We start from the raw sequence: 17,636 nt of genomic DNA on the forward strand, positions 1-17,636 counted from the left end.
AGCCTAGGCCTTTCCCTACCTTTCAAATTCTTTCCTCCTTTCACTCCTTCTCAAATGTAAGTCTCCCAGCTTCTTAGCTCTCTCCCCACTAAGTTCTCCCCCTCCCCCTCCCAGGCCATTCCCAGAACCAGTTTCTAAAATGCCAATTTCAAGTCACTATGCTTCACCTCCAGGGAATGCAGCCAGCCTCTGGCACATTCCCCTCTTAAAAGGTCCTGCAACCTTTCCAGTTAGGGAACACTCCCACTTCCTCACAAAGTGCCCCAGGCACACCCTCCAGCCTTCTGACTTCCCAGTCCTTACTTTCTAAATGCTTTACTAAAGCTCAACAAAAGGAGCACTAAGCACATGGAGTGTGGATGTGTTGGGAAAGACCTGGAGATTACCATCTCTCTGTGGAAAGCCAGAGGTACAGGCTTTCCCTGGACAGGTCGAGTGTTCTGGCTGCCCGCTCCACTGGAGGAAAAACAGGAGAACCAGGTACCAGTGCAGCTGGACAAGGCTGAGAGCCACGGCCAGTGTAGGCAAAGTAAAGGGAACACACTGGACAAGAGCAACGCCTGCGACCCCATGGAGAGTAGTAGTAAAATACCACTCAGGCTGGAGGGCAGCTCAGAGTCCAGCACGCACTGGGAGGCCCTGTGTTCAATCCCTAGGACTGAAAAAATAAAAGTAAAAACTAATGAGCTGCATAAACCTCTGGTTTCCATTCTGGCACATAAGCTTGGAAAGGGCTGCCCAATCTAAACACACAAAAACAGACCAAACTCAAAAAGTCAATTATTCTTCTCAGATCCATCAGTGAAGTAAGTCATGAGGCACACTCCCCCCCTAAAACTGCACAGGCAGGTGGAGACCCAGAACCGCACTCACCAGAGCAGAAACCTCAAAGGGAAGCAGTGTGGGGCAGGAAGACCTGCTCAATAACTGACAAACTGCTGGGGGCTCAGTACAGACAACTCAGTTGCTTCAAGGGAATGGGTAGGGATTTGCTCAATGGCAGAGCACATCTCTAGGCACAAGGCGGAGTTCAATCCTCTGCCCCGGAAGAAGAAAAAAAGAAACTTCAGGGGACCATCATATAGTGGGTCTCCACAATTATTCATGAACTCTCTACCAGGTCCTCACAGTGATTGGAGACTAAAAAAATCCCTTCATAACTGGGTAAGAAGGCACACGCCTATAACCCCAGCAATGTGGGAGGCTGAGGCAGAAGGACTGCAAGTTCGAGGCCAACCTCAGCAACTTAGTGAAACCCTGTTTCAAAATAAAAATAAAAGGGGAGCAGGCATGGGTGGTGCAAGCCTGTAATCCCAGTGGCTTTGGGAGGCTGATGCCGGAGGATGATGAGGTCAAAGCCAGCATCAGCAACTTAGTGAGGCCCTGTCTCAAAAAATAAAAGGGGCTGGAGAAGTAGCTGTAGCTCAGTGGTAAAGTGCCCCTGGGTCAATCCTCGGAACCAAAAAATAAAAATCCCTTCATGCTTCTGGAAGACCAGTGGGGAAAGAAACCATCTTAATATACACAGCAGCATTCCCCTCTCCTTAACAAATCCCGTCTGCCCTCAGGAAAAGCAGTTTTGACAGAGCCTGGTCAGCTGGAGTTTTCTCAGAGCCTAACCTATCCTAGGAGAAGGGAATATACTATTCCTGTCCCTCTGGTCATCTGCCCCACCTAAGGGGAGTCAATACCAAGCTTGGCAAGTATACTGGCTAAGGGTGCTAAGGGCAAAGTTCACCAAAAGGCTGAGCCCTAATAATAGGAATTCAGGTTCAACATTCAAAAATCAATTAACACTGGGGCTGGGGATGTGGCTCAAGCGGTAGCGCGCTCGCCTGGCATGCGTGCAGCCCGGGTTCGATCCCCAGCACCACATACAAAACAAAGATGTTGTGTCGGCCTATAACTAAAAAATAAATATTAAAAATTCTCTAAAAAAAAATCAATTAACACAACTTATCACATCAACAAGCTAAAGAAGAAAAATCACTGGGGCTGGGGATGTAGCTCAGTTGGTAAGTGCTTGCCTTGCATGCATAAGGCCCTAGGTTCGATCCCCAGCAGCACCAGAAAAAAGAAAAAAAACCACATGATCATACTTTAGAAACAAAAGGAAAATCACCATGAAAGCAACACTGAAAGTGCTTCTCAAAACGGAGTTAGAGGCCACTAAGGAAGCAGGACACATGCTAGAGTCCACAGTGGCCTGGGTGTAAACTTGGGTTACCTCTCTCTCCCCTTTGACTTCAGGAGGCATCTGGAATACCTTTTTTTGTTTGTTTTATGCTACTGGGGATTGAGCGTAGGGTCTTGTGCATGTGAGGCAAGCACTCTACCAACTGAGCTATGTCCCCAGCCCATCTAAAAGCACCTTAACTACCACAGATTACATTGTGCCCAAGAAGCATATCAAGAGGTTCCAGAACATTTGTTTGTTTTTTATACTGGGGCCAGAACCCAGGGGCGCTTTACCACTGGGCCACATCGCCAGCCATTTTTATTTTTTGAGACCGAGTCTTGCTAAGTTGCCCAAGCTAGCCTCAAACTTGGGATCCTCCTGACTCACCCTCCCAGCTACACTCCTGTTTTATGGAAATTTCCATCCTTTTTATACATTCTTGTCTTTATCTTCTAACAATAATGAAGCCCCTTTCCTTTCTAGCATGTAAGCTCCTGCTTTTCCTGCCTTCCTCAGAACATGGATCCAGAGCTATCTGAATCCATGTCTTCTGAACTATCATTCCATTTTCAATGCTGTAGTTTCTCAGTTTAGACTGATCAACTGTATCAATAGATAAAAGAAAGCATTTGACACACTGGGTGAGGTGGTGCACACACTTGTAATCCTAGCAACTAGGGAGGCTGAAGCAGGATTGCAAATTCAAAGCCAGCCTCGACTTAGCAAGATCCTAACTCAAAATTTAAAAGGGGGGAGAGGCTTATTTAGGAAGTAGTTCACTGGGAAGGCACCTGAGTTCAGCAATAAAACAGTATGACAAAATTCAACACCCATTCATGATAAAAAGTAAACTCTCAGAATACAAGAAATGGAGTGGAGCTTATTCAACTTGATAAAGAACATCTATAAGAAACCTACAGCTAATATCATATTTAATGGTGGCAAGGTCACAACTTTCCCACTAAAAACAAGTACAGAGCAAAGACAACCCCCTCTCACCACTCCTTTTCAATATTGTACTAGAAATCCTAAGTAATGCAGTATGACAAAAAAAGAAAATAAGGAGCCAAGCATGATGTTACACACCTGAAATCCTAGCCACTCAGGAGTCTGAGGGTAGGAGAAAAGCAACTTCAAGGCCAGCCTGGGCAATCAAGAGAGACCCTGATTCAAAAATTTAAAAATTGGGGGGCTGGGGATATATGGCAGTGGTAGAGTAATTGCCCAGCATGTGTGAGGCCCTGGATTTCGTCTCCAACAGTACAACAAAGTAAACAAACGAAAGAAAAAAGGAAGCAGGTATGATGGTACGTGCTACTCCAGAGGCTAAGGTAGGAGGATAGCAAATTTGATGTCAGTCTCGGCAACTTGAAGAGATCCTGTCCCAAAATAAAATATATAAAGGGGTGAGGATATAGTTCAGTGGTAGAGTGCCCCAAGATTCAATCCCTGATACTGTGGAGGGAAAAAAGAAAAAACAAAAGGAAATAAAGTATACAGAGGTGTGAAGACAAATAAAACTGACAAAAAAACCAAGAACTAATAAGAGACTACAGCAGAACTGCAGGCTACATGGTTATTATATAATAGTCAACTGCTTTCCTATATACTAGCAACAAACAAGTAGAATTTGAAATTATAAACACACTACATTAACATCTCCCAAAAGTGAAATACTCAGATATAATCTAATGAACTATGTACAAGGTCTACATGAGGAAAACTATAAAGATTCTGATGAAAGATATCAAAGAACAACTAAACAAATGGAGAGATATAGATATTTTCAAGATGTCAGTTCGGGCTGGGGATGTGGCTCAAGCGGTAGCGTGCTCTCCTGGCATGCGTGCGGCCAGAGTTCGATCCTCAGCACCACATACCAACAAAGATGTTGTGTCCGCCGAGAACTAAAAAATAAATATTAAAAATTCTCTCTCTCTCTCTCTCCCCCCCTTCCCTCTCTCACTCTCTCTTTAAAAAAAAAAAAAAAAAAAAGATGTCAGTTCTTTCCAACTAAAACTGTAGTGTCAACACAATTCCAACAAAATCCCAGAAAGTTGGGAATCAAGAGAGAATCATGTACAACATTTAACTTTAAAGACCACTGACCTCCAAGAAATTCCAATCATCTTTATTTTGGTCTGTAGAGGGCTGGAGAAGGCTCATTGTGCTCAGGTTCCACCACTAGCACCTCAATTCCAAGTACTGATTACTGGGAGAGAATCACAATGTCACTACAGGTCCACAGGCAAGGCCATTTCACTATGCAGACCAAGTCCAAACACTTGTAGGACTCAGGTTGCATTAACTATTTACTTACAACAAAAGAATCATGTCTCCCATTTGTATTTAAGAACTGCTTTTCTTTTGAATATTTGAAATTATGTGATGCTGAGTATTCTGCTGCAAAACAATAAAACAGAATACACACCAAAAAAATCCCAATGAGTTATTATTCTGGGGGTACCAACAAACTGATTCTGAAGCTTATGTGGAGAGACAAAAAAAAAACAGCCAACAATATAACACTATCCAACTTCAGGACATGTTAATAAAGCCGTGGTAATCAAGACAGTCAGTACTAGCAAAAGAATGAATAGCTAGGACTGGGATGTAGCTCAGTTGGTAAAATGCCTGCCTTGCAAGCACAACGCCCTGGGTTCAATCCCCAGCCTCACAATAAATACATAAATAAATAAATAAATAAAAATAAAAGAGGACAAGTAGATCAACAGAACAAAAAAAGTTCAAAAATAGCCCAGCCCTTGGACAAAGGCACAAAGGCAAAACAATGGAGCAAAATAGTCTTTTCAACAAATTCACATGCAAAATTAAAAAAGCTAGACACAGCATATCCTCTGTTAAAAAAAAAAAATATATACATATATATATATATATATATATATATATATATAAAAAGATGGATTATAAATCTAAATATAAAATGCAAAACTAAAAAAGTCCTAGACAATAACATAGGAGAAAATTAAGATGACCTTGGCTATAGTGATTTTTTTTATAACAAGACAGGAAATAAATGTCCACACTTTTGAAATTCAAAATATAATAATTAAATCAAATTTTGTAACATAGGTCTCCCCATGAGAATGGAATCGTTCAGGGAACATAACAGTTAGCTTGAGGTTCAAAGTCAGTTTCCTGTCATTGACATCCTTTACAGATATTTGATCTGTCAGTGCTGATCTGCAATGAGCACTGATATATTTCATCACTTGGAAGGCACTTGGAAAGTTCTAGATTCTTCTCTTGATATTAGCATGTCATCACACTGCAGATGCTGACAGTAACAACTCTGCTTTGAAGGGGAAAAAAATAGTTTATTCTGAATGACCATGGCTCAGGAACATGGGTTCAAGTTACCTTGATAATATATTCCCTGGTGGCAGTTCTTAGAAACAACATTAATGGCACCACCCAAGGTGGAAGCTATAGTTTAGTAGAAGAGCACATGCTAAGAATGCATAAATCCTGGGTTCAATCCCCAGTGCATTTACATAAAAAAGGCATGACTCATTGAAAGAAATAACTTTTAGGGTTAACTTCTTTAAAATTAAAATCTTCTCCTCTACAAATGTCACTGTTAAAAGAATGAAAAGACAAATCATAAACATAGAAAAAATGCTTGCAAAAGACACATTTGAAAAAGAATTGCTATCCAAAATCTACAAAGAACTCTTTTTTTTTTTGAGAGAGAGAGAGAGAATTTTAATATTTATTTTTTAGTTTTCAGCGGACACAACATCTTTGTTTGTATGTGGTGCTGAGGATTGAACACGGGCCTCACGCACGCCAGGAGAGCGCACTACTGCTTGAGCCACATCCCCAGCCCCCGAAAGTACTCTTTTTTTTTTTTTTTTTTTTTTTTAAAGAGAGAGTGGAGGGAGAGAGAGAGAGAGAGAGAGAGAGAGGGGGAGAATTTTTAATATTTATCTTTTAGTTCTCGGCGGACACAACATCTTTGTTGGTATGTGGTGCTGAGGATCGAACCCGGGCCGCACGCATGCCAGGCGAGCGCGCTACCGCTTGAGCCACATCCCCAGCCCCGAAAGTACTCTTTTTAAAAAAAAATTTTATTAGTTATTGATGAACCTTTATTTATTTATATGTGGTGCTGAGACTCGAACCCAGTGCCTCGCACATGCTAGACAAGCACTCTACCACTGAGCCACAACTCCAGCCCTAAAAAGAACTCTTAAAACTCATCAATAAAAAAACAGGATGGATTTGGTAGTGTACACCTGTAATCCCAGTGACTTGGGAGGCTGAAGTAGGAGGATCACAAGTTCAAGGCCAGCCTCAGCAATGCAATGAGGCCCTAAACAACTTGACAAGACCCTGTTTCAAAATTAAAAATTAAAAAGGGCTGAGGATGTGGCTCAGTGGTTAAGTGCCCCTGGGCTCAGTCCAGGTACCAAAAATAACAATAATAATAATAAAACAATCTGGGCTAGGGGTGTAGCTCAGCAGTAGAATGCTTGTCTAGCATATTCGAGGCCCTGGGTTCGATCCTCAGCACCACATAAAAAAATAAATAAATAAAATGAAGGTACTGTGTCCACCTAAAACTAAAAAATAAATTTAAAAAAATAAATATTAAAAAAAAATGAAACAATCTGATAAACAAAAGTGCAAAAAACCTGTACAGATTTACCAAAGAAGATAAGAAGTATGAAAAGATGTTCAACATCATATCATTAGAGAACAGAGAACTGCAAACTAAAATAAGATACTAGCTGGGTACAGCAACACACACTTAGCATACTGAGCAGCTTGGATTATAAGACAGAAGGATCAAAATTTTAAGACCACTCTGGTCAGCCTGTCGCAAAATAAAAATAATAAAAAGGGTCAGGATATAGTTCAGAGGTATAACTGCTGCCTAGCATGTGAGAGATCCTAGATTCAATCCCCAGCACCAAAAAGAAAGAAAAAAAAAACCCTCACACACCTATTCGAATGGCCAAAATTCAGAACACTGACACCACCAAATGCTGCCAGGACAGGGAGCAGTAGGAAATCTCACTGCTGGTAGGAACACAGATGGAAGCACCACCTTGGAAAGCAATTTACAAGTTGGCAGTTTCTTTATAAAATCAAACATAATTTGATGATATAACTAACAATCACAATCCTCGGTATTTACCCAAATGAACTGAAAAAGTATGTCTCCTCAAAAACCTGCACATAGATGTGTATAATTGCTTTATTCATAATTGCCAAAGCTTGGAAACAGGCCAGATGTCCTTAAATAGATGAATGGATAAACTGGCACAACCATACAATGGCTATTACTCAGCACTAGGAATTAAAAAAAAAAAAAAAAGTAAACTATTAAATCATGAAAAGACATGAAGGAAGCACGTACATGTTATTAAAGAAGCCAACCTGAAAAGGCTGGATGCTTGATTCCAACAGTGGCATTCGAGAAAGGCAAAACTAGGCCTTTAAAGGGATGGCAGGTGAAGGGTGTCAGGAGAAGAGGAGGAACGACCAGACCAGACAGTATAGAGGATGTTTTAGGTACTGAAACTATTCTGCATCATACTACAATGGTAAATTCATCTCATTATACAGTTGTAAAAAGCCACAGAACATCATCTGCAGTGGCACACACCTGTAATTCCAGGTACTTAGGAGGCTGAGGCAGGAGGATCCAAAATTTGAGGACAGCATGGGCAACTTAGCAAGACCTTGTCTCAAAAATAAAAACTGAAAAGGACTGAAGATGTAGCTCACTAGTAAAGTAGTAAGTACCCTTGGGTTCAATCTCCAGTACAAATAAAAACAAAACAAAATTTTAAAACACCATAGAATATAAAATACCAAGAAAAAACCCTAATGTAAACTATAGGCTCTGAGTAATAATTTACATATTACATGATGCATCAATGTAGGTTCATCAATTTTAACAAGCATTCCACACTGCTGGAGGATGTGATAATAGGGGAGGTTACACACACTGGGGTTTGGGGAGCAGGGAATGTGTAGGAACTTTGCATTTTCTGCTCAATTCTCCTATGAACCTAAAACTGCTCTAAAATATATATATATATATATATATATATATATTTTTTTTTTTTTTTTTTTAAAGAAGTGCTAGGGGTATAGCTCAGTGAGAAAATGCATGCTTAGCATGCATGAGGCTCTGGGTTCAGTCTCTAGCACACACACACAAAAAAAAAAAAAAAAAAAGAAGAAGAAGAAAAAGAAAGAAAAGACGAGAAGAAGGATGAAGAAGGATGAAGTCATCCATCCAAAGAACTAAATTTTCACAATAAACCTTATTAACAGTACAGCTCAAACTTTATCTTGCAAAATGACACTAAAAATTATTTGTTTTTATATTTAATATAATTTGGATTATACAACTATGTTTATACCAAAAAATGAAAAGAAAATCAAGTAGGGAGTTTGGGCTTAAATTTTCCCCAAAATTTTATGACATAACTATAAAACACAATTCATCCTCTATTTGATATTTACTGATTATCGTTGGCAAAAATATCTGAGGAGCCAGGTGTGGTGGTACATGCCTGTAATCTCAGTGACTCAGGAGGCTGAAGGCTGGAGGACTGCAAGTTCAAAGCCAGCCTAAATAGCTTTAGGCCCTAAACAACTTAGTGAGACCCTGTCCCAAAATAAAAAATAAAAGGGCTGGAGATGTGGTTCAATGGTTAAACACTACTTGATTCAATTCCTGGTTCTAAAAAAAAAAAAACTAAGGATTTTTGCCAGTCTCAAGGTCCTGTTTTTTGATATGTAAATTATTCTATTTTGCAGGGCTCCTGGTATTATCCTGTTCATTTTCTTTTCTCTGTTAGGGATTTCTTTTTTAGGGTGTACTGCAGCAACAGATATGTATGAAAACTTCTGAACTGTTCTCAAACTTTTTTTTCATTAAATTTCATGAAATCTTGCACCTTTTACAAGATTTTTTTTTTTTAAAGAGAGAGTGAAAGAGAGAGAGAGAGAGAGAGAGAATTTTTTAGTATTTATTTTTTAGTTTTCGGCGGACACAACATCTTTGTTTGTATGTGGTGCTGAGGATTGAACCCGGGCCGCACGCATGCCAGGCGAGCGCGCTACCGCTTGAGCCACATCCCCGGCCCCACCTTTTGCAAGATTTGCAACTTCATTTCACAAATGATTTTAAGTGTTTTATCAATCAGCAATGAAAATGATAATAATAAGTCCTTAATCTAACAAACAAGGAGAGGCTGGGGATGTAGCTTACTGACTAGCTTATGAGTCCGGTGGGTTCAATCCCCAGCACCGTGAAGGAAAAAAATAATAAGAAGTTGTCTTAGTTGTGATGTCTGGGCACAGATGAATTTTTAAGTGATCAATTCATTAATAACAATTTTCATGATCTGACAATTTTTACTTTTCCTTTACTTCTCATAACTGAAGACACTCAGGCAACCAATAATTTGATAATAAGGAACCCTGTTTATCACACAGGAAAGAGGCCAATTGAGGTTAAAAAAGACAATTACTACTGGGCGTGGTGGCACATGCCTGTTATCCCAGCCTGTTATCTCTGGAGGCTGAGACAGGAGGATCTCAAGCTCAAAGCCAGCCTCAGCAACAGTGAGGTGCTAAGCAATTTAGTGAGACCCTGTCTCTAAATAAAATACAAAAATAGATCTGGGGATGTGGCTCAGTGGTTGAGTGTCCCCGAGTTCTATCCCCAATACCAAAAAAGAAATGACAATTACTACATACTTAGGCAGTGCCAACTGTGTGTCAGACATAATTCTAGAGCTGGAGATACAAAGATGAACACGAAATGCCCTCTAGGAACTCAATCCAACATGAAAGCTGAATGAATAAGCACACATACCAGCATGTTAAGCGCTGCCATATCAAGGCCTATATGTTTAAAGTGCTAACAAAAAAATACAGAAAACAATTAATTCTGTCTGGTTCAGAGTTGGGCCTTGAAGGAGAAATTTTAAAAGCAGAAACCAGGGGGAAAGCTGCCAAGTAGAGGGAAGGAGCAAAGAAAGGCCTGGTAACTGAGGACACAAAGCTCATTCAGAAAATGCAGGGTCCAGTGGAGCTGGCTCCATGTTGGTCACTGCAGTTTGGGAAAGGGGTGATTTTAAAACGGCAACAAACAAAAGAACCCCTCTAAAAAGGTAATCTGGGGCCCAAGTTGAGACCTTGCAAACAAGTTTGGATTTTATTTCCTAGGTACAGGAAGTCACAGGAGTAACCAATGATATTTGAGGAAATACCTGGCAACAGGCTATAGAAGGAGAGTGGGGGTGAAATAGAGATCACTGGTGCCTCCTGTTACAGTGTCTAAGCAAGAAGGGTGGGTAGGTATCGCCTTCCCCAGGCCTCCACAGCTAAAGAAGAGATTTCCAGGATGATGTAAAATTAGAAATGATCTCGGGACTTGAACTACCATGTTAATAATTCAGAGAAAGCAGAAGTACATTTGGGATAGGGAGGACCCAAAGGGATAAATCTTGGACAGGCTGAATGGAGTTGAGGTGGTATGGTCTGATAAACTACTACAAATGAACTACAACTCGGCAAAGTTGGAGCTCAAGTTGGGCATGATGGCACACACCTGTAAACCCAGCAACTCCGAAGGCTAAGGCAAGAGGATTATAAATTCAAGGCCAACCTCACCAATTTAGCAAGACCTTAAGAAACTTAGTGAAATCCTGTCTCAAACAAAAAACAAAAAGGGCTGATGACTGGCTCAGTGGTAAAGTGCCCCTAGGTTCAATTCCTAGCTTGAGAGATAAGCGCAAGCAAGCAAGCAAGCAAGAGCACACACACACTCAAGTTCAAAAGGATTGGAAAGTGGAAAGTGTGTGTATACACAATAGCTGGAGCCACAATAAATGCAACTGTCCAAGGAGGACCACTGAATTTTGACCAAGTGCATTCTTCCTACGCTTAGTTGCCTTTTTTTCTTTTTTTTAAGAGAAGTACTAAACCCAGGGCCCTGCACATACTCAGCACTTACTCTACCACAGAATAACATACCCCCCCCCCCCCCCCCCCCCCCCCCCGGCTGGGGATGTGGCTCAAGCGGTAGTGCGCTCGCCTAGCGTGCGTGCGGCCAGGGTTCGATCCTCAGCACCACATACAAACGAAGATGTTGTGTCCGCCGAAGAACTAAGAAAAAATAAATAAATATTAAAAAATTCTCTCTCTCTCTGTCCCCCCCTCTCTCTCTCTCTTTAAAAAAAAAAAAAAAAAAAAAAAGAATAACATCCCCCAGCCTTCTTTTTTAAAGCTAGGCATCACTCACTTTCCCATGTCCTAAATCACCTTTTAACCTTATGCAAGTCATTCCACAACCACCATCTTCTCCAGAACACAGAACTGAGACAGTGTACCCCATGCTACATTATTTAGAAAGGTCCTTTGTTTTTGAGACTATTAACTTCTAGAGAAAAGCTACAAGACATCCTCAATACTTTTGTAGTAACTGGTTTGAGCAAGCCTGAAAGGTTTAACAGTTCAGTGGCACTTCCTGGAGAGAACCACAAAAATGTCTTAAGGCTGGATCCAGGGTGTCCAAATGTTTCCACAAGCCTCAGGGAGAGTAAAGATGCAGAAGAGAGGGACACCAGAGACCTTGCAATTCAGGCTTTGTCTTTGATAAACCTCAGGCAAGTCACATCCCCAGGTTTTGTTTTTACAGGATAAAAATAAATGGCCTAAAATACTCTGTACCCCTGGTCTAGTTGAGAACTGTCAGGTCTAACAGGATTGAAGTTTTGGAGTGAACTCCCATGCCCACCCCCACCCCCAAAGAGCTGGGGACTGAGCTAAGACCTCACCCATGGTTGGCAAGATCTCTACCACTGAACTACATTCCCAGCCCCTCCTTCTTTCTTTAAAGTGCCATTAGAGCCAGGACAGTGTCACACGCCTATAATCCCAGCAATTTGGGAGGCAAGAGGATTGCAAATTTGATGCCAGCCACAGCAACTTAGTAAGACCCTGTCTCAAAATTTTAAAAGGCCCGGGGATATAGATCAGTGGCAAAGCCTTCTGGATTCTATACCCAGGATCAAAAAATAAAAAATAAATAAATGAAGTGCCATTAAGAAATTCAGGAATAATGTAAACATCTTCAATGCTCTTGTCTCTACTTCCTCCCAACTGCCTTTTAACTATTTGCTCATTAACATATCTGTAAGTGGGGCCTGAAGGGCAAAGAGGAAGTGAAGTCCAAAGATTTCATTTTGCTGCATTAGTGGCTCTGGTGAAAGACTGTGGACACAGAAAATAAATCAACCATAAAACTGGATTTGGAGGGGCTGGAGTGGTAGCTCAGTGGAAAAGCGGTTGCCTAGCATGTGTGAGGCACCAGGTTCAATTCTCAGCACCACATATAATAAATAAAAGTCCATCAACAACTAAAAAATATTTTCAAAAAAACGGATTAGGAGATTATGGGTGCTAACCAGCCAGCCAGTTTCTTCCTAGACACTTTCACTCAACCTGGTCAATCAATGAAAAGAAAACTAACAGAAGACAGGCGATCGGGTTTTTTAAAGGTCCAAACAGAAGGACCCATATTCAATGTTTAAATGCTTGTCGCCTGGGAGCAGAACAGCCACAGAAGTCAAGGGCATAGCTATACCTTTCTGTTAAGTCGAAATCTGCAGATACGTACTTCAGTGATTTAAATTTGAGGTCAAATATTATTAAGTTTAAAACAAAGGGATAAATCTTCTTTTTATTTTTTGCAACCACGCCTCCCAACTTCAGGTCCCCTTCGTCACTCCAAACGGCTTTCAAAGAGGGACAAGAAAAGTCACCAAGTGGTTTTTATGAGTCCAGCCACAACACCTCGACTCCCTTCAAGGCCGTGAAACCCGCAAAGGGGCTCCGCGGGCGCGCAGTTCGCATCGGCCCTGTCGCCGCGAAGGGCCCGGCCGGCCCGGGGACCCGGAGCGCTGCCCACGGCCCGCCCGCATCACCTGACCGCGGCCCGGCGCGGCGCGGCGCGGCGCGGCGGGGCACCGACCTGATGACACTGATGTGGAACTGTTCCTCGCGGAGGCCCCGCCAGGCGCCGGGCAGGAACTCCTTGCACCACAGGTAGGCCTTGCGCCGCGTGCGCGGATCCGGCTGCTCGGCGGCCGGCGGCAGCGGCGGCAGCAGTGGCAGCGGCGGCGGCGGGGGCAGCGCGAGCGGCGTCTGCCGGCTGCCCAGCGGCTTGGGCTCCGGCTGGTCGGCAGCGTCGCGCGGCTGCCCCGAGCCGGGCGCCGGGGCCGCGCTGCCGCTGCCGCAGCTCAGCAGCAGCCCGAGCGGCGAGGGCTCCGCCTCGCTGCCGGTGCAGAACTTGGTCTTCATGCCGGACAGGCGGCCGAGGAGGCGCGGGCGGCCGCAGCGCGAGAGAGCGAGGCTCAGGGTCTGGCCGGGCGCCCGCCTGGGGCCGGGCGGGGTCTCTCGCGGGCTCTCTGGGGGCGGCCGGCCGGCGGGGGCTGCGCGCGGCAGGCGGCGGTTGGAGCGCGCGGGGCAGCAGTGGTAGCGGCGGTAGTGGCGGCGGTAGTGGCGGCGGCGGCGGTAGTGGCGGCGGCGGCGGCGGCGGCGGCGACTGGCGGCGGGTGCTGCCGGCCGCGGCGCTCGCTCTATACAGCGCTGCACGAGGAGGGCCGCCGCGTCACAGCCCGCCCCCGCGCCCCCCGCTGATTGGCCGTCGCGCCGCCGCCCCTGCGCATCACAACCGCCGCCGCCCTCGCCACGCCGCCCTCCGATTGGCTGAAACGCCGCCTCCCCTTACGCGATGCTGTGGCTGCCAGGGACGGGGCGGGGCCGGCGCGTGGGGGGGCGAGGCGCGCGGCCGGGCGCCCGGGGTCGCACTGAGGGAGGAGGGGGAGCGGGGCCTGTGGACGCTCGCCCGGCTGGGCCGCGCTGGGCCGGGCAGGGCCGCGAGCGGGGGAGACAGGGCGCTCCGAGCCCGGGAGGCCCCGGGGAAGCTCCGGAGCGAAACTTTCCCTGGGCCCCTCGAAAGCCGGTGATTTCGGAGGCCGGGGGCCTGGCCCTGGCAGGCAGGAAATTGACGCCTGCAGGCAGGCTGCTCTTTCCGCGTGACCTTGGGGCGCCGTGGGTGTGTTTTATGACATTTCTCAGCGCTGGCTCAGCCAAGGCGCGTCCACGCCCGGTCCAACTCGGGGCTGGAGGTATCACTATCCGCGGTTCAGAAACGGAGGCCCGAACAGGGAAGAGGTGACCGGTTCCAGGCCCGCAGCCGGCCGGCACACTTGCACTGCTGCGGCGACCCGCCCTCTGCCTCGGCCCGCCCTCTTCGCACCTTCGCCTCAGTTTCCCTGTCCGTGGTGCTGAGGACGCCGAGGCCAAGAGGCCCAGGGCAGGAAGTCTATCTTCCCGTCTGTGGGGCCGCCGCAGGCGCCTAGAACTCTGGCCAAAGGTGCTTGCCACTGAGCTGCTGGCTTTGTGGACGCTGTCACCTGCCCTCCTGCAGGAGATGGCCGCGTGACCATGACTAAAGCACCTTTGCCCTGGTGGGGTGGGGCGAGGGTCCCCACTCCAGTTTGTCCACATACTGCCCCTTGTCCGTCTCTCTGGCCCCTCCACCTCAATCCTTCCTGAAAGTAAGTGGGATATAGATCATATAAAAAGCACGGATCCTGTGTTGTGGGATATGAGGTGGGACAAGAGGTTTCCCTGGTTAATAAGAGCTTAGGAAATCCAGGGCCAGGCGCACAGGAAATGGCTTCTTTGCAGGGATTTCGCAGTCTGCAGGAAACAAATATCTCTTCAAAAAAAGCATGTACTTGTCTGAACCTGATCCAAGACAAATGATCTTAACAAAAGGACACAAATGAAAAGGACTTTTTTAAAAATATATATTTTTTAGTTATAGATGGACACAATATCTTTCATGTGGTGCTGAGGATCAAACCCAGGGCCTTATACATGTGAGGCAAATGCTCTACCACTGAGCTACAGCCCCAGCCCTAAAAAGGTCTTTCGACAAGTCCATGTGCTTATAGACCTGGAAGTTGAACAGGAGGAAGCTAGGAGATGCCCAGGACTCTATAGGAGTCCCTCTGGGTGTCCGAAAGTCTGATAAATCAAGGTCTCCAGTCAGAGAAACACTTAGATAATAGAGCCAAGGACTTTGTCTAAAAATACCAGCCCAAGGGAGGTGGGGCCAGTATCAGTGGCCTGCCCAGGTGGCAGGCCCTTTGTCCCATACCAGTCTGGTAATTGCAGAGGAATGTGGGAAATCTGGCCAGAGAAAGGAGTGATAGAAGTAAGAAGTGACCTCTATAATTTGAAGTAGCTTTCTGGCCTCCTTGGCTCGGGCTATGAAAACCCACAGGCACCTTTCTGGGATAGCAGCTCCCTATGGGGACAAAAAGTTTCTCATTAAAGGGGCTGGAAAATTTCCCGAACCCCAGTGCTTAAAAGAAAAGTGGAAAGTGGGATATGTGGCCAGGCTGTGGGACTTGTGAATTTGGGGTTTGTGGGAATGGGGAGAAGGAGCACCATGTGATGCTGCTCCAAGCATTGATCTCCCCCCTAGGAACCATGAGCCCTGCATTCCAATTTGAGGGAAATCAGTGTATGGTCATCCCTCAGTACCCAAGGTATAAAATGGCTGTGGTATTTGCATTAGAAACTACGGTATCCTGTGTGCTTTAAATCATCTGTAGATGGCTTGTCATACCTAATGCAAGCAAATGCTGTGTAAATAGTTGTTACATAGGGAAAATGACAAGGAAAAGTACATACAGATGCACTTTTTTAAAAAAATATTTTTGGGGCTGGGGATGTGGCTCAAGCGGTAGCGCGCTCGCCTGGTATGCGTGCGGCCCGGGTTCGATCCTCAGCACCACATACCAACAAAGATGTTGTGTCCGCCGAGAACTAAAAAATAAATATTAAAAAAAAATTCTCTCTCTCTCTCTCTCTCCTCTCTCACTCTCTCTTTAAAAAAAATATTTTTGATCCAATGTTAGTGGAACCCACAGATGTGGAACCCACAGATTTAGAGAGATGACTTGCTCATTTGAGAGTGTAACCACCTTTGAGGAGCTGGAACTCTGGTGGTGGTGGCAGCTCCTGGCCTCTGTCACACCTTTCCCCTCCACTCTCACAGTTCTGCTCCCCCTTCATTAGAGGAGTGCTGGGGCTTTTGAGGGAGCATCAGAGCGCCCTGATGGAGGTGATTCATTTCAACCTGTTGAGTTGAGTACTTAAGAGAAGACAGATGTCGCAGGATGAAGGCTGAATTTTCATGATGTGACTTGAGGCTTATGTCCTGTGTCTGGTAGGGATTTGCCCTCCTTTCCCACAGGCTTTGCCTCACCCTGCGCCCCCTCAGAGGCCACTCAGCCTGGGCCCATGAGGAAAACTACGTAAACAAGGATATCATCCAAAATTCCTTCCCGTAACAGCAATCTTCCAGGGCTGGGGATGTGGCTCAAGCGGCAGCACGCTGGCCTGGCATGCGAGCGGCCCGGGTTCAATCCTCAGCACCACATACGAACAAAGAGGTTGTGTCTGCCGGAAACTTAAAAATATATATATAAATATTTTTTAAAAAAATTTTCTCTCTCTCTCTTTAAAAAAAAATAGCAATGTTCCAAACCTCAGCAGAAACCCTGCAACAACTCTGGAGCTCAGCTCTGTTATCTCCATTTAACAGATCAGGAAACCAAGGCTCAGAGAAGTTAATAACTCACTTGAGACCACACAAATGAAGCCCATGGCTGATCCCAGGCAGTGTGGCTACATTCTGCAGCTTCCCAAGTCACTCTCCCAAGAAGAAAAATGATTGGCCCAGCTCCTCTCTGAATGCCTTGTCATGGGGCGTGACCAGCCCAGGAATTGGTGCCCCTGAGTCAGGTGTCCAGGTCTGGCCCAATCAACTCTTAACAAGTGGCTGGTACCAGACATGACCACCTGAATGTCAGGTACCTTCCCAGGCTGTGGCTGTGGTGAGAAGTTAAGTGCAGCTCCTACTTTGCCAAAACGGGTCCCTTCTTTGGAGAAGGCCCCATGTGACTCAAGTCCTTTTTTCATGTCACAAGCACACCCTGCACACATTGGTCACCTCCAAACCCTGCATAGCACATGCTCTCGAGCACATGCTGTGGAGCCTGGCAGCGTGCAGCCTGGCATCCTGCCTCCAGCTCTCATCTGGCAGTCGTCTTCAGGCAGGCCGCTTACCTCCCCTGAGCTTTATTTTCCTTGTCTGTAAAATGGGCATGACAGCCCACCTCATGGCATGATGCATGTGTGAGAATTCTTGAAATAGAGCAGGGAAAGCATGACATGTAGTGCCTAGCACATAGAAAATAGCACCATTTTCTTGCTAAATGTCCAGTTTCTGCAAGAGAAGGAGCAGTTATCTGCTGTGGCTTACATTTAATAGTTAGAGACCAAGCCCTGCCAAGGCTGAAGCCACTTGGCTGAGGCGCAG

At 45.2% G+C, this 17,636-nt stretch overlaps 1 protein-coding gene across 10 annotated transcripts in view; it reads right to left on the reverse strand.

Moving 5' to 3' along the window:
* The window catches only part of CHKA (choline kinase alpha), a 58,693-nt gene extending 44,795 nt beyond the window's left edge, over window positions 1-13,898 (reverse strand). For 3 of the 10 annotated variants that reach the window (XR_014020485.1, XR_014020486.1, XM_081280788.1), the window contains exon 1: window positions 13,206-13,892. Coding sequence is in view for 6 of the 10 variants with exons in the window: in XM_081280788.1 (XP_081136914.1) it covers window positions 13,206-13,534 (329 nt within the window). In the remaining 4 variants the exon portion in view is untranslated. Of the gene's footprint in view, window positions 1-13,205 lie in introns of all 10 variants that reach the window. The other 7 variants (XM_081280793.1, XM_081280790.1, XM_081280794.1 and 4 more) reach the window with 5 other exon arrangements.
* Between the last annotated feature and the right edge of the window lie 3,738 nt (window positions 13,899-17,636).

The sequence above is a fragment of the Spermophilus citellus genome, assembly GCF_964194105.1.
Source record: "Spermophilus citellus genome assembly, chromosome: 2".
In the NCBI taxonomy this organism is placed as follows: domain Eukaryota; kingdom Metazoa; phylum Chordata; class Mammalia; order Rodentia; family Sciuridae; genus Spermophilus; species Spermophilus citellus.